General features: G+C 42.7%; 1 protein-coding gene across 7 annotated transcripts in view; it reads right to left on the bottom strand.

The window, feature by feature from the left end:
* PCNX1 (pecanex 1) overlaps nucleotides 1-16482 on the bottom strand; it is a 117895-nt gene that overhangs the window by 25594 nt on the left and 75819 nt on the right. For all 7 annotated transcript variants that reach the window (XM_020788508.3, XM_020788509.3, XM_078390696.1 and 4 more), the window contains 8 exons: nucleotides 16051-16222; nucleotides 14799-14909; nucleotides 13832-13923; nucleotides 9478-9587; nucleotides 7348-7453; nucleotides 6777-6869; nucleotides 2812-2962; nucleotides 1460-1601 (listed from right to left, as the gene is read on the bottom strand). In XM_020788508.3, the coding sequence (XP_020644167.3) occupies nucleotides 1460-1601; nucleotides 2812-2962; nucleotides 6777-6869; nucleotides 7348-7453; nucleotides 9478-9587; nucleotides 13832-13923; nucleotides 14799-14909; nucleotides 16051-16222 (977 nt within the window). The remainder of the gene's footprint in view (nucleotides 1-1459; nucleotides 1602-2811; nucleotides 2963-6776; nucleotides 6870-7347; nucleotides 7454-9477; nucleotides 9588-13831; nucleotides 13924-14798; nucleotides 14910-16050; nucleotides 16223-16482) is intronic.

Raw genomic sequence — 16482 nt, 5'->3', positions numbered from 1 at the left:
CATGCTAGACACACATATCAAAGGACTTGATATAAGCCAAGTCTTTTGGGGGCACTACCATATATAATCCCTACAAACAGCATCTCCCCTTAACATCTGATTAACATCATTGTTACTCTACATTATCATACCACTGTTATTTTACCTTTGTTAATCTATAAGAGAGGTTTTCACATTCTTTACAGCTTCTACTGAAGTCCTGCATATTAAAGACACTACCATCCTAATGTTATCACCCACTAACTTTCTCACCAACCAACCACAACCTTGATGCCATGTTGTATCACCTTCTCTTATGTCTGATGAAGTGGACTTGTCCATGAAAGGTCACATTAAAAAAATAAACTTAAAAAAAGTCTTTAAAGTGCCCCTATGTTGTTTTATTCTTTATATTTATTTTGCTTTCACCTATAATGCTTTCACAGACTAACATGGCTACCTCTTATACAACTATTACTATTCAATTGTGCAATCAATCACGCACCCCTAGGACAACCAATCATACAATGTGTTGGTGGAAGAGCTTCATTAGCATGTCTGCCTTGGCACTATTTTAACTACTATGGGGGAAGCCTCGGATTCTGCATGTGTAGATGTGCAATAGATTTTTTTCCCAATGTGCCTCTTGGTTTCCTTCTTTTGCTGTTTGTGGAACCTTGCTACTAACACGGGCCTCAGAGAGACCATATTGTGGAGCATATTGAAAAATGGGAAGATCTAGGAGACAGAGAAATTAAAGGCCAAGGATAGCAGGAACAAGATACAGTGGTGCCCTGCATGACGACGATAATCCGTCCCATTGAAATCACTGTTTAGCGGAATTGTCGTCATGCGAAATCCGTTTCACCACTGGAATGCACTGAAACCCGTTTAATGCATTCCAATGGGGAAAATACCTCGTTGTCCAGCGAAGATCGCCCATAGGGAAGCCACTTTGCAAGCGCCGATCAGCTGTAAAAATGCCTGTCCTGCAAAGCATGGGTCCGGAAAACACAGGGCAGCCATTTTGCGAAGCCGACAATCAGCTATAAAAATTGTTGTCTTGTGAACAAATGGTTCGCGAAGCACGGACCTAATCAACATCCAGCGAAAATCCCCCATTGGAATGACTGTTTTGCGAATCACTATAGTGATCGCAAAAAGTCATTGTTATGCGGATTCGTCATTTGGCGGTGTCGTCGTCTTGCGAGGTACAAATGTAGTTAAAAGAAGGGGGCTAGGAACTGAGAACATTAAGACGGAGTACTTGAGATAGAACATGTAATGCAGTAAAGGAAAGAAAGAGGTAAAAGTAGAAAGTACTTTGAAGGGACCACTCTCTTTGAGGAAGATATGTACAGATAGAAAGGAAGAGGCCAGAGTGTTAGAAGACCAGCCATGCAACAAAAAAACCTTTTCAATATGCTTATTTTGAAAAATAATGTAACAAGAGTGCCGAAAGAGACTCTTTTCTACTTACTCTGTATCAAGTCTTTTTGGACTTGCAATAGCCTTTGCACTGCTGCTGAGCTCATTGAGAACTATCAAAGGGTAGATAACATTCTTCTCCACAAAAAGTAGCCATATATGGAGTTTCTCAAACCACATTACATGTGCAGCATCTAAGAAGAGTTCACACAGTGAAATACAGAAATAGTTCAAAAAGTTAGAAAAACTGGCAGCAAAACAAAAACACCGAAGCTTAACTGTCTCTGCTTTCCCATCTCTCCATCAGAGCAGTCATTTAGATGAGATATCCAAACTACTTTCCATTGATACAATTTCAGGACGTTTCATGCAGGAATAAAGCTTTTTATGGCAGTAAATTAGCAGAATAAGTTTAAATGTACATACAATTATAAAACTCAAAATCATCATGAAAACAATGGCTGAAATACTACTCTGCAGCACTGCATAGTCATGGTGATGATACAGCAGAAGCAACAGCAAATCATCCCATTCAAGGCAAATCACCACTGATTCCATGGTATGTGCAACTCATGCATGTAAATGAAGCTGCATGCACCCTCAAAGGATGTCTGTAATCAGTGATGATTTGCTAGGATTTTAGCCAATACCTACTTAGAGGTACAGTGGTGCCTCGCACAACGGGTGCCTCACACAACGATGAATTCACACAACGATGCCTTTTTCTGTTAAATTTGCCACCTCACACAACGATGTTTCCTATGGGGAATTTTCACACAACGATGCCTCTTTTTCGCTCCTGTAAAAGTGTCTTACAATGTTTGGAACCTGTTTTAAAAGCTTGCAATGGTTAGCCCGCCTCCTGAACCCTATGCAAACTTATTTTGGTGTTGTTCTGACACTTCGTTAATTTGTGGTGATTTTTTGTTTTTCCCCTCATTGAACTCCATGCATTTCAATGAGGGGAAAAACAAAAAATCACCACAAATTAACGAAGTGTCAGAACAACACCAAAATAAGTTTGCTAGGTTTCAGGAGGTGGGCTAACCATTGCAAGCTTTTAAAACAGGTTCCAAACATTGTAAGACACTTTTACAGGAGCGAAAAAGGACTTCGCAAAGCCATTGAAATGCATTGAGTCGGCTTCAATGCATTTCAATTGGGGAACCGGGTTTCACTCAACGATGTTTCCTATGGGGATTTTCGCTCAAGGACGGCAATCCGTCCAATTGGAACGGATTAACTGGTTTTCAATGCATTCCTATGGGAAATGGTGTTTCACAGAACGATGTTTCACACAACGTTGATTTTTTGGAACCAATTAACATCGTTGTGCGAGGCATCACTGTATTTCTCTGCAAACTGCCATAGACCAAACTTACAAAATATAATTGTACTACTTACTGCGGACTTCAAACTGATAGTATTCCTTGGTTTTCAACAGTGGATGAGAAAAACAATGCCAGGGGAGCTGTTTCCGGAGTTGAGGCAGCACATAATGGGTTATAAAGCCTACTGATCCCACCAATGCATATAAGACATAGCTTAAGACAGGCTAGCAAAAAAAAAAAAAAATCAAGAAAAGAGATTCAAAATCAGCATTCCTTTCAGAATTTATTTCATTTCTGCTTTTTTATTTCATGTGCAGCATGGTAATCTTTGCCACGTGCTCCCTACCACCACCTCAAAATGCACTGCAGGGCATATCAGAAACATTTAATGTAGCTCCAAATGTGATCTCCTTTGGTGTCCTGGCTAGGGATGCCTTTTGAATTTTGCTATTTGGGGTGGTGGGGAAATCAGCAGCTTATTAAAAGAAAGCAATAAAAGTTTCCCTATTGCTCCTTTCTCTATCAGACAGACATTACAAAGACTATTTCCCCAAAGGTTCCAGACATTATATATAATACTGCCCTACTATCTTTCCCTGGCGGCTGATGTGCTCACTAACTTCCTCCATAACTGCTTTTGTACCAGAGTACCAGAGAAACCTAAATTCTAAATTTCCTCATGTAATTAGATATATCAATCTGCACTGAAACATATGCTCTGCCTAGTACAACATAATTCAACCTGTTGTTGAACGCCAGGTCTGTATCTAACAAAACCCAGCTAATTTATGATCTTATTCTGGAGGAAGATGCAGACCTGGCCTGCATAACCGAAACATGGATTGGCGGAGAGGGGGGTCCCCCTCTAGCTCTCATCTGCCCGCCCGGTTATGCTGTCCAACACCAGGGCAGACTAGAGGGTCGGGGGGGGGGAGTTGCCATCGTTTATAAATCCAACCTGGAAGTAATTAGGCGCTCCTCGGTGGTAAAACCAGGTCTTGAGGCTCTCCACGTGTGGATCGGGGCCAGGGACGGTATTGGGATCTTGCTGGGTTACCGTGCTCCCCGCGACCCAGCCACTTCCCTACCGGAGCTGGTGGACTTTGTCTCCGCGGCACTGCTGGGCTCCCCGAGATTATTGGTCTTGGGGGACTTCAACGTGCATGCGGGGGCAGAGCCCGCTGGACCAGCTCTTGAGTTCTTGGAGACCATGGCCTTCTTGAACATGTCCCAACATGTCAACGGCCCTACGCACGTGGGCGGCCATACATTAGATTTGGTTTTTTCCACCAATGGGAGTGAGAGTGGACCGATGGTGACTGACCTTGAGTCGGTCCCCTTGTCATGGTCGGATCACCACCTAATAAAATGCTTCCTCAAGATGGCCCTCCCCCCTCGCAGGGAGCAGGGATCTATTGTCATGGTCCGCCCTCGAAGGCTACTGGATCCGATTGGATTCCAGGATGCCATGAGAGGGGTTACGGCTGACCTGGCTGGCGCTCCTGTCGAGGCCCTGGTTGACGGCTGGCTCACCGCCGCGACTAGTGCCATTGACACGATCGCACCTAAACGCCCTCTCCGCCGCAGAGATCGCCCGGCGCCCTGGTTTAACCAGGATCTTCGGGTGTCGAAGCGGGTCAGGAGACGGCTGGAGCGCAAATGGAGAAAGGACCCGACGGTTTTCAATCGTATAGCTGTTAAGGTCGCAACTAACCTTTACCAGTCTAAGGTAAAGGCTGCCAGTAGAACTTACCTCGCTAACCGGATAAGTGAGGCATCCAACCAGCAGGCGGAACTATTCCGTATAGTACGTGACCTATCCGGAGTTGGCCCGGGAGATAGGCCTCCCCCTAGTCTTACCCCGGACCAATTTGCAGCATTTTTTAAATCCAAAGTGGAGGCCATCCGCCGGGATCTCGCTCCTTTTTTGAATACAGTGAGTCAAGTTGGGATGTCCAGCGCTCCGTCTTGCCCGGTATCTTTTGACTCTTTTCAGCCCGTATCGCCCGACACTGTGGCCAGGACGCTTGATCGCTGTCGTGCCACCACCTCCTCTTTGGACCCCTGCCCGGCCTGGCTAATCAAGGCAGCCAGGCCCTCAACAACGGAATGGGCTACTGTAATAATTAATGGGTCTTTCCTTGAGGGTAGATTTCCCTCTGCCCTCAAGGAAACACTCATTAGGCCCATAAGAAAGAAACCCAGTTTGGCGGCGGACGAAATTGGCAACTATAGGCCCGTCGCCAATGTTTCTTTCTTAAGCAAGGTAGTCGAGAGGGTGGTGGCCGATCAGCTCCAGGCGTTCCTGGATGAAACAGATGCCCTGGATCCATTCCAGTCGGGCTTCAGGCCGCGCCATGGGACAGAAACGGCATTGGTCGCCCTGTGTGATGACTTATTGAGGGAGGCCGACAGGGGCAAAGTGTCTCTGTTGGTACTCCTCGATATCTCAGCGGCCTTTGATACCATTGACCATGGTATCCTCCTGGGGAGGCTCGCCGAGTTGGGGATAGGTGGCCGGGCCTTTGCTTGGCTCCGTTCCTTCTTGGAGGACCGTCCCCAGAGAGTACAGCTTGGGGAGAATGTTTCGGCCCCGTGGTGCCTTAATTGTGGGGTCCCACAGGGGTCGATCATCTCCCCAATGCTGTTTAATATCTACATGAGGCCGCTGGGAGGGGTCATCAGGAGGTGTGGAGCGCAGTGCCATCAATATGCGGATGACACACAGCTCTACATCTCCTTTTTTCCAACTGCAGGAGATGCCGTTCTGTCCCTTCAGCGTTGCCTGGAGGCTGTACAGGAATGGATGCAGGAGAACGGGCTGAGGCTGAACCCGGACAAGACAGAGGTACTGAGGGTGGGCGCCCCCACACCTGGGGACATGGGAAACTCCCTCATTTTTGGGGGGGTGACCCTGCCCGCCAGGGATGGGGTCCGTAGCTTGGGTGTCCATCTTGACCCGGCGCTCACCATGGAGACCCAGGTGGCGTCCGTGGTCCGTTCCGCTTTTTTCCATCTCAGGCGGATAGCCCAGCTGCGGCCCTACCTTGATGTGGGGTCTCTCACCACTCTGGTGCATGCGCTTGTAGTCTCGAGATTAGACCACTGTAATGCGCTCTACGTGGGGCTACCTTTGAGATTGCTGCGGAAACTACAGGTGGTGCAGAATGCGGCGGCCAGACTACTCAGTGGGCTGAGAAGATACCAACATATCTCCCCCACTCTGGCCGCATTGCATTGGCTGCCAATCCGATTCCGCATTGATTTCAAAGTGTTAACGCTTACTTACAAAGCCCTAAACGGTTTAGGACCTCGATACTTGGCGGAACGCCTTCTCCCATCTAGATCTACCCGTGTCACTCGCGCGAGCCAGGAGATAAGGCTGAGGAGCCTAACGCCGAGAGAGGCCCGAAAGGAAAAGACCAGAATCCGGGCCTTCTCGGCGGTGGCTCCTCGCCTTTGGAACAACTTGCCCCCTGAGATTCGCGCGGCTCCCTCGCTGGACATTTTTAAGAAACAACTAAAAACATTGATGTATAGGCGGGCCTTCCCAACAGAAAACCCTTGACGATCTTTTTTCTTATTCTGTTCTTTATTATTATTATTTTTTATTTAAGTTTCTGCTGTAAAGTTTTAAAATTACATTGTTGTTTTTACTGTAAGCCGCCTAGAGTGGTCTAATATGATCAGATAGGCGGGATAGAAATAAAATAAATAAATAAATAAATAAATAAATAATTTACAAGAAATTCCTGGTGACGCTAGAGGTAGGAGAAATAAAGTTTTTTTCCTTTATTTTCTGTCTGGCTGATACTTCTTTCTTAATTTCTAAGTTCCTGGAGGCATTAAGTGGGATTATTTTAGTGAATGCTGTAGAACTGAAATTGGGAAAGAAAATATTATCCTATCCAGTTCAACAATTGTAAATTGTAGTGAGATTGCTGTTAACACAGATATTAAAACAATACTGTTCAAGAACCACACAGGAGAAAAATTAGTATGTGTATTTTTTAAAATGAAAGAAAACACAAATATTACCTGCAAAACTGTGAACACTGTGCTAACATGAATTGCAAAGTAGAGTACACCAATGACGATGCACATGACAAGATCAGACTGCAAACGCTCACTCTGGGAAGAGAAAATAAAAATATCAAAGGCATACCTGGTTAACAAAACAAGTTATGTGTTAAGTAGTTATGTAGTCGTTGCCCAAAGCTAAAACTGTAGGAAATTATTTCCTATGAAATAATATATGACAAACTAAGTGCAGAGATTGAATGATTACGCAATTATTTTTCTCTCATTCTAGCTTTGTTTACATGGTAAAATGTAAATGAATTCTAGTTTTGATTTAATTTATATGGTCATAGAGAATGACTGAGTTTAAGTACATGATGGCCTATGGGAAATTTTAATAGTTATTAGAATTATCACAAAACGTTTATAATCCTAAAAACCAACGAAAGCATCTGGAGTACAGAGAGCTTTCTTGCCTTGAACATTTCAGTGTTAAAAAAACACACCAGTCATTTAGCTCCACAATTCTACCACTGGGAAGAGGAAACTGGTCACCACCTTGATTAATTCAAGTAACAAGACAACTTACGACTGAATTTCTAAGTTTTTCAGGTAGTGGGTCTTTAACTTCAGACAATGGATCCTCTGGATTTTTATCTTCTGAAGTAGGAAAAAGCTTTGATTGCACTAAAGAACTAAAACACAAAGAAATACAAAGAACTAAAATACAAATATAATTTTTAAAAGGTCGTCTAGTGTTTGGAATTTTAAAAGCTGATACATTTTATAAATCTGAAATAAATTATTTGCTTTGTTGTTCCCTTCATGAAATATACAGAAAAATAAATTTTATGTCACACAGACTACCCTAGAGTACCCATGGCTTCATTGCACCAACAATGGCAAGTAACATCCTAACCCGGCAGAGAATATCCCATTGTCGTAGTGATACAGGTTCTTTTGGTATCCCTACCACAGAAGTGCTACAATTAAAGAAACACATCATTTGGCCAGTTACAATCACAAAGGAATAAATATTCATACAGTGGTGCCTCGCTTGACGACGATATGTTCCGTTCAAATCGCTGTTAAGCGAAATCGTCATCAAGCGAATTTTAAAAACCCATTGAAATGCATTGAAAACCCTTCGATGCATTCCAATGGGCAAAATACCTGCTCGTTTTGCGAAGATCCTCCTTAGGGCGGCCATTTTCCGGTGCCTGTAAAGCGAGGAATCCATGCTAAAAACAGCGGGGAGCCATTTTGCACAGCAGGTGGCCATTTTTAGAGCAGCTGATCAGCTGTTTTAGAATCGTCATCTAGCGAAAAATCGGTTCCCGAAGCAGGGAACCGATCATCATCAAGCGAATTTTCCCCATAGGAACATTGTTTTGCGATCGCAAAAACTTCATCGTAAAACAGATTCGTTGTTTAACGAGGTAATCGTTAAGCGAGGCACCACTGTATCTGTGGTCAAGAAAGTTTTACAACTCAAATATTGGACAATGTGGATATATAATTCTGAAAATCAGGTAATTAAATGTTACAGATTGTGATGGCATGCCTATGAGAGTAGACAATGTCACCTGATAAATGATCATCAACATCCATTCATATAGGGTCTCACTGAAATTAACTGCACTGCACTACACTACAAACAGATGTAATAGCCTATACTCAAACATTCAGTAGTCACATAGGTCAACATCCTGTCCATTTTGCTGTGCAAAGAATGGTTGCAATGCAAACACTTTTCTCCATTTTCCAGATTACCTATCACATGATCAGTGACACAGGCAGTGTAGAGCCTGGTATGCAAGAGAAACTTTGGAAAATTGGAGGGGGGGGACCACCATTACATATGTAGTAAACTGAGCAAAATATTTACCATAATACAATAAATTCTTTAAAATGACTCAGATTTCTATTAACACAACTCTATAATGTAATTAATAATTTAATTAGTGAAAGGAAAGGGGAAAGCCTATAAACAACAATCTATACAATTTTGGAAAGGAAGTTTCTAATTAAAATATTGTTCAATGGGGTTCCGTGGGTATGGGGTGCACGCTAGAATTTAGCGTATAGCAAGCACTATTATTTGTATTTTTTAAAATATTTTTGTTGTTGTATTTGTTTATAAAAATAAAAATTAAAAAAATAATTTAATTAAAACATTTACGTAATTAGCAGATGCTGGCTACAGAGACTTATTCAGGTCCTTCGCTATGTATGTCATTTAAAAACAGATTTCTTATTCCTTACAATAATAATGGGGCTCAATTGCTCTCAGACAAACCATGTGATCTGCATTCCCTATTCTACTTAAACAAATGAATGACACTATTTATAGCTCTAATTTCAAAACAGCACCGGGGTCCCTAGGACAAAGAACTATCCCTTCCATTATATCAGTTTGTGCAATATGATATGGCCAAAAGAAAATATGGCTGCAGTTCAAATGTATGAAACTGCTTCAGGAACCCTTTCCACACTATGAAGAAGCTGGGACTGCATCTTTCCAAGAAAACACCTCAAGCCAGTAAAGAAAACAAAGCTTAATCTATTCAGATACTGTATAAAACCCATTGAGCTCAGTAGGACATATTTGTACTCAGGACTAAAACTCCAGACATTGAAAAATATATATGTACACAACTTTACAATTATCATTACAGTACACTTCTATGTAACATAAGAATAAGTAATCACTACTCACAAAAGCACAGAAGGATCACTACTTTGTCTGCTGAGATGATAAGACACCGCCACTAACATACCACAGAATACTGAAAAGAGCACTGGAATATGTTGACCATCCCAAGAGTCCTGTGAACACACAAACAAAAATGCAGAGAGGGAGGGAGGGAGAAGGAGAGAGAGAGGGAGCATCAGCCAAAATGATCACACAAGATTTTTTTAAAAATCTTAACATTACAGAGGATGTGTGGGCGCTTTGGGGGGGCAGGCAAGGCAAGGGCCACAAACTATCATCAGGGGGCCACAAATGGCCCCCGGGCCACATGTTTGAGACCCCTGGTCTAGAGCAACTTGTTTCAACTATTAGCGAATTAGGGATAGGATGTTTAAATAGAAAACTGGTGTCACCACCATGGACATGATATAAATTCTCTGTGCGTCTAGATAAGGGGGTTGACGCAGACGGTTGGTTCCACTCATCTTTGATGATATCCATTAAATCCGGTATAAAAGTTAGGCTAAGAGGTGAGGACCTTTCTTGGTTTATGTCCCCAAATATGAGATCTTCTGTAGCTGGAGCAGGCTGTTCCATATCCATTTTGAGTGTTTTAGCTAACCTTGAAAGCATCTGAGCATATGATGAGGAGAGGAGGCATGGTTGTCCACTGTATCAGACTCGACTACCTCTCCCTCTGGCAATTCGTTTTCGGATGCTTCTTGGGGAACATCATCCTCAGGAGCAGAGGAGTCAGCCGAAAACATATCTTCATGGTCCGAGGTCGAAGTTTGATGGGACCTCTTGCGGAAATATTTGTTGACATCATTAGAGGAAGAGGCAGTCTGCTAGGATGATCGCACAATCGTCAACGTCGAGAATGAAGGCGCTGACTATGCAGGGCATTTTCTTGCATCTTTAGTAATGTCCTTTCCCTTGTCCACACCGAGTCTCTTCTGACGTCGATGTCTTCGGGGCGATGTCGACGGGGAAGAAGAAGAGGAGGCATAAATGTATTTAACCCACTCGATTTTGAAGAGATGTCCGAGTAAGAGTAATCCCTTCGACGTTGACGTCAATGTTTCATGTGTCTAGGCTCATAGTGGTCGGAGTCCTCTGATCTATCTCTATGTCGATGTCGAGATGATTGCAGAAGCACCACCACATCACGCCGAGGAGATAGATGCCGATCAGGAGAAGCATGTTTAGTTTTCGCAGTGCGCTTTCGAGGCGGAGAACTCGGTCTCGAAGCGGCAGATGATTCAGATGGAGCCAAAGACGCCCACCCGGTTGACACAGGGCTATGAGGGGCAGAAGCCAAACCTGTAGTAGCATCGGCAAGCTGGCTCAGCATCAGAGAGGAGACGCCTTCAGGTCGTAATGGCTCAGCCTGTCTGGGAGGAAGCGAAGTTGCTGCCTCAGACAAGGACTCTCAGTCTCGGGGAGAGTCTTCAAGAATTGGAGAAGGAAGCAAAGCAGAGACCGGTGGTAGTTGTTTGTGGTGGTTCTTAGGTTTAACTAGTCTTTGTTTTGGCTTGTTTAATAGGCTTGGAAGAAGAAGCAGTGGGCTTCGACGTTGATGAGGAAGATTTCTTTGTAGGAGCGGCTTTTTAACAGGCTTATCCGAAGCCTTGCTGGCGACAGATTGAGGTGAGATGTTTTGAGTTTCTGGTTGAGGGGTTGCCGTTGGTGATGAAACTTCCATTTCCGACGGTTTTGTGGAAGAGTTATATCCCAAAGGTGATACTTAAGTCTCTGCTGTCTAGCCTTTAGAGCTGCTTTCGTGAAGCCTTTACAAAGCTTACAGGATTGAGTTAAGTGGGCTTCTCCTAAGCAAAAAAGACAGCGATCATGTCCATCTGAAAAATGAAGTTTTCTGGAACAAACAACGCACCGGCTGAAGGGTCCGGAACGGGACATAAGCTGGTTATACAAAGAATAGTCTTGCTTTAAACGTTGCGCGGTCAGGGGGAAAAGGAGGGAAAGTCAGAGGCAACCAAATTCGTAGGAAAATACGATCCGAAAATCCAGGCAAATAGTCCAAGGCTGGGGCAATAGATAATAGAATAGTCAGATGAATTTCCAAGTCAGATAGCCGTAAAAATCAATCCAAAAAAATAGGTAACAGTGTAAGCTCAACGGAGAGGCTCCAAATCGCTCGGCAGAAAAATGGAACTAAGGCTTTGGCGGATGGAGCATGCGCATTGTGGGCAATCTAAGACTGTTACTTTTCTATTCAAAGCTCGAGAATATTCCGAGAGGTCCAGCGCAGGTGCTGATATAAGCCTTTTGTGTGCATTCACAGAGGCCACAATGAAGAAAGGCCCTTTGTCTACAAGCCATCCCTCTTACCTCCTTGAGGAACGGCTCTTTCAAAAAGGCCCCCTGGCTAGATCTTAACTGCCAGGTAGGCTCATATGGAAGGAGGCAGTCCTTCAGGTATCCAGGGCCCAAACCGTTTAGGACTTTATATGTCAAAACAAGCACTTTGAATTGGGCCCAGGCAGCAACTGGTAACCAATGTAATTTAATCAGAATCAGCTTGATGTGTTTCCTAGTGGCCCCACCACTCACCAGCTGCGCAGCTTGATTCTGGACCAGTTGCAGTCGCTGGACTGTCTTCAAAGGCAGCCCCACGTAGAGCACATTGGAATAATCTATATGAGATGTTACCAGTGCGTGTGTAACTGTCACGAGACTCCGCTTGTCCAGGTAGGGCCGTAGCTGGTACAATTTCCAGTCCACCTGGGCTTCCGGAGTTAGACTGAGGTCCAGGAGCACACCCAGGCTGCGGATCCTGTCTCTTAGGGGGAGTGTAACCCCATTCAGGGCAGGGAAATGGCCCTCCAACCTGTCCGGCGAAGCACCCACTAACAGCACTTCCATCTTGTCTGGATTGAGTTTCAATTTATTAACCCTCATCCAGTCTATTATCAGGTCCAGACACAGGTTCAGCACAAAAACCGTCTCACCTGGATTGGTGGAAAACGAGAGGAAGAGCTGAGTGTCATCAGCATATTGATGACTCCTCAGCCCAAACCTCCTGATGACCTCTCCCAGCGGTTTCATGTAGATGTTAAACAGCATGGGGGACAGTACTGAGCCCTGAGGAACCCCATAACATCAATGCCACGGGACAGATCAACTGTCCCACAGAACCACCCTCTGGACATGGTCAGCCAGGAAGGAGAGGAACCACCGTAAAACAATGCCCCCAACTTCCAACCCAGCCAGCCTATCCAGAAGGACACCATGGTCGATGGTGTTGAAAGCCACTGAGAGGTCCAGGAGTATCAACAGGGTCACACTCCCCCTGTCTCTCTCCCGGCAAAGGTCGGTTGTTTTTATTGTTTAGCTCTTTTATTTTCCATAATAGAATCACAAAAAATTAAAACACAACATTTTATTCACAGTTCTTAGTAATATATTTAAAACTACATATGATAGTCCTGCCTCTTAAATTTATGTTCCAGCACATAATAAACAAATTTCATTTACGGGCTTTTCTTCTTTTAAAAAAGCTCCTGTATTGTATCCCATTCTTGTTCTAAAAAACAATCAAAGGAATTAAACTAAAGATCTCTCTTAAAATTTTCTATAACTTATATCTAATTGTGCAGCTGTTACTAAAGTATTTTTGAAATATGTTAAACACCCCTTTTTACTCATCATCTAAGGGATTTAAAATCGCCTATGGAATTAACTGTATACTTCCTGGTGCTCTAAAATACCTATATGCATATTAAAAGTGCTATGCTGGGCCATAGTGAAGGTCTACCTAATGCAGGGTTAGGATCACCCTGGCCCTATAGATTTTGAGGGGGGGGGGGAATACAGCTCCTATAATTCTTAGCCACCAGCACTGCAGGCTGGTGCTTATGGTCCAAAGCTTTCCTGCCTCAATCTAGTTCTACATCCTTCTTCTACAGCAGCCAAATACATTCCATTAGGAAGCCTGTAAGGCAGTTAATGAAGGCAGCACACCATCTCTCCCTAGCAATTTACAGTACATTCAGTAACAGGCTTCCCTACAATCCAGAGGATTCACAAAGCCACAGTGACTACCAGCTATTGACTGACTTTATCCATCACTTTATCTAATATCCCCATGGTCTTGTGACAGTACATATTTTAAACTTATCCTTTTGTGTGAAAATACATTTCTATTTTTATCTATGCCAGTTAATTTCACTGGAACACCTGAATTCAAGTATAATGTGAATGGAAGAAAATGTCTCTATCCACCTTCTCCACCTATAATCACTACAAAATCAAGGAGCAGCAACATTTATCCCTTTTACAAAGCAGTAAGAAATAAAAGCACCAAGGCTAAATTCACTTTGCAAAATACAGCACCAATGGAAAATACAGTACTCACCTTCAGGGCACCATAACACAATCCATATAATAATGCTACTGCCACAATGCTGCAAATAAAACTGTAAAGTGCTGCAAGCAGGCTTGTGGTGGCTGGAGAAGAAGAAAACAATGACTTGTCATAAAAAATTGACAATAAAGAATTGTTTAGGTTGTAAGAATTAAACATATATTTCTTTGATTTTTGTTTCATGCACTCTCTCAAGAACATATGCAGCAACATTACAAGATATATCTGTTTCAGATATATCTTACCTCTCCAAATCGCTCCCTCCATCAAAAGTATATCGTTTGAGGATAATGTGATAATTTTCTTACTGAAATTTGGGGAACCATTTTCAATTTGTCACATCTTCTGGAAATAATCTGTGCTGAGATCTGATTAGTCCTTAACTACTATGAAGTATGGAAAGACCACTCATCAATTTCCCTGCCCTACCCAGCGAGCAAACGTCTAGATGACACAATAAGATCCTAAAACACACAGGGCAGGCATGATGCCACATTATGCTTTAATGCTATAAGGACAAACCTGAGATGAGCCATGTGTTAATGAATTTTGTCCCACTGCCTCTTACACTATCCAGTTGCCTGTCCTCCTTCCTAGTTTCCCCCACACTGCAGTCTGCCTTTATGGCTCAAAAGACAGAATATGTTTTGTGCTTGCCTTATTAAATTGATGGCAAACCAAAGAGACAGATGATAGATCATAGTGCATAAGGAGAGGATAGAGTATTTGCCCAATCATATAGACATGGCACAAAAATATGATCTGAACTGGGATACAGTTTTCTGTACACAAAAGTTGAAACTATCTGAATGTTATGAATAAGAGTTTGCAGGATTATCTGCAAAGGTTAAGATGCACTCAATATCAATAGCTTGAATAAGACCTTGAACCACATTTTCCAGAGTAATCTGAAAGCTGATTACTGATGACCACCCATGAATAAGAAAACCCCACTTACCATTTCCACCAAAGACATGAATATCCAGCTGTTCACAGAGGTACATTACAAATGTATTCACCTGAGGCAGAAGACCAATGAAGAACACTATAGGGAAGCACAGTGTAAACACTACAGAAAACAAAAGTAATGGAAAAATTAGTAAGTTCACAGAGAAGGTGGAGTTACTGTTCTATTTAAGAGAAGAACACCTGTTACTTGATTCACCGAAGAAAAAAATGGCCAAAAACCTCTTGAACAACCATGCAAATAGCATATTTCTAGAGGGAAAACACCTTACGAAATCACTGTAAACATTATCATTTACACATTGAGTCACACAAATCAATATTCAACAGTTAATATCTACAGTGATTTCTTAACTTAAGGCAACTGGACTCCAAAGGCTACAGCATCTGTTTTAATGCCAACACAAGTAATTAAGAGGGTTTGGACCAGTGTCACCTAGCTGTTTTTCTCTACTCTCAAGCTGCCGTCAGTGCTACTCAACAGGTTCTACATTGCAAAATCTCTGTTCTACTTCAAATCAGCTATTATAATGCATACATCATATCACATGAAGTTCTTGTCCTCAGTTCCTCTTTAGTTTATCCATACGTTTGGAGGAAAAAGTACTTTGCCTGTGAGGGCCGAGAGAGAAACAGAAAAGCTTATAAGGTAACCAGCTGGGAGGGCAAGAATTAGGTAAGAGTTATGAAGTGGAGGTATCTGGGAAAACAATTATAGTGATGATTGATGAAAATGTCATTAGGCGAGGACTGGTGTCCCCAGCGAAGAGATCAGTTCAGGTGAAAAACTATACTTTGCTGCAAGTGTTTCCATTATAACAGTTCTTCAATACATAGGGGCTACAGACAAAACTGGCTCAACAGAGAAAAGTATGTGCTTTTCTGGCCACTGCTCTCACTTTCACTGTATGAGTCCCAATAATTACAACATAACGTGATTACAGGAGGTGAACAGAAAGGTCCATCCCCAAATCCTCTACAAATTCCAGAACATATTGTGGTGCAACTCTCTCTCTCATATAGTGATGATGCAATTACATTACTAAAAACATGAAAATGTTTCATTTTTTCCTATTGGTCTTCTTTTATGGGTCTGCTAAGACAGAAAGAAACATGCTGGGATCCATGCATAATTTTGGTTTCTATTAAAGAACAGCAGCCTAAATATTCCTCAATATAGTGAAATGAGCAGTCGTAACTCATAGGAACCATTCAGATTACAGCCACATGAAAAAGTCACTCACCTATAACCAAGTCCCTTGCCGAAAGCAGCAAAATTGGATTAGTGAAAGCCATTCCATAGAGTCGGAACTTTGCAGTAAAAGTGCTCTTGCTCCCATAGTCCAACAGCCAAATGAGACTGCAGCATATACAGAAGTAAACAGGCCGGCTATATGCTATGATTCGATTATGACCCTGAAACAGAAGTTTGGGTTCTGCTAGTTAGGTTAGAAATCATGTTCTAAAATGTCCTTATGCACAAAAAGTTCAATGTCTTAAATTGTGCAAACTTAGGATTACTAGAGCATGATGCTATGGCAGGGCAAATATTTATTTTCACATCTCATTAGGCATGCAACATTATCTCATCCAATATCAGCACAACAGGAAAAACAATGTAACCCAGATCTACTATTCAGGTTTTATATAATCTGAGTAGAACACATCAGAAAGAC

This window comes from Pogona vitticeps, chromosome 1 (genome assembly GCF_051106095.1).
Source record: "Pogona vitticeps strain Pit_001003342236 chromosome 1, PviZW2.1, whole genome shotgun sequence".
Lineage (NCBI taxonomy): Eukaryota > Metazoa > Chordata > Lepidosauria > Squamata > Agamidae > Pogona > Pogona vitticeps.
This window is presented reverse-complemented; position numbering and strand designations above follow the sequence as displayed.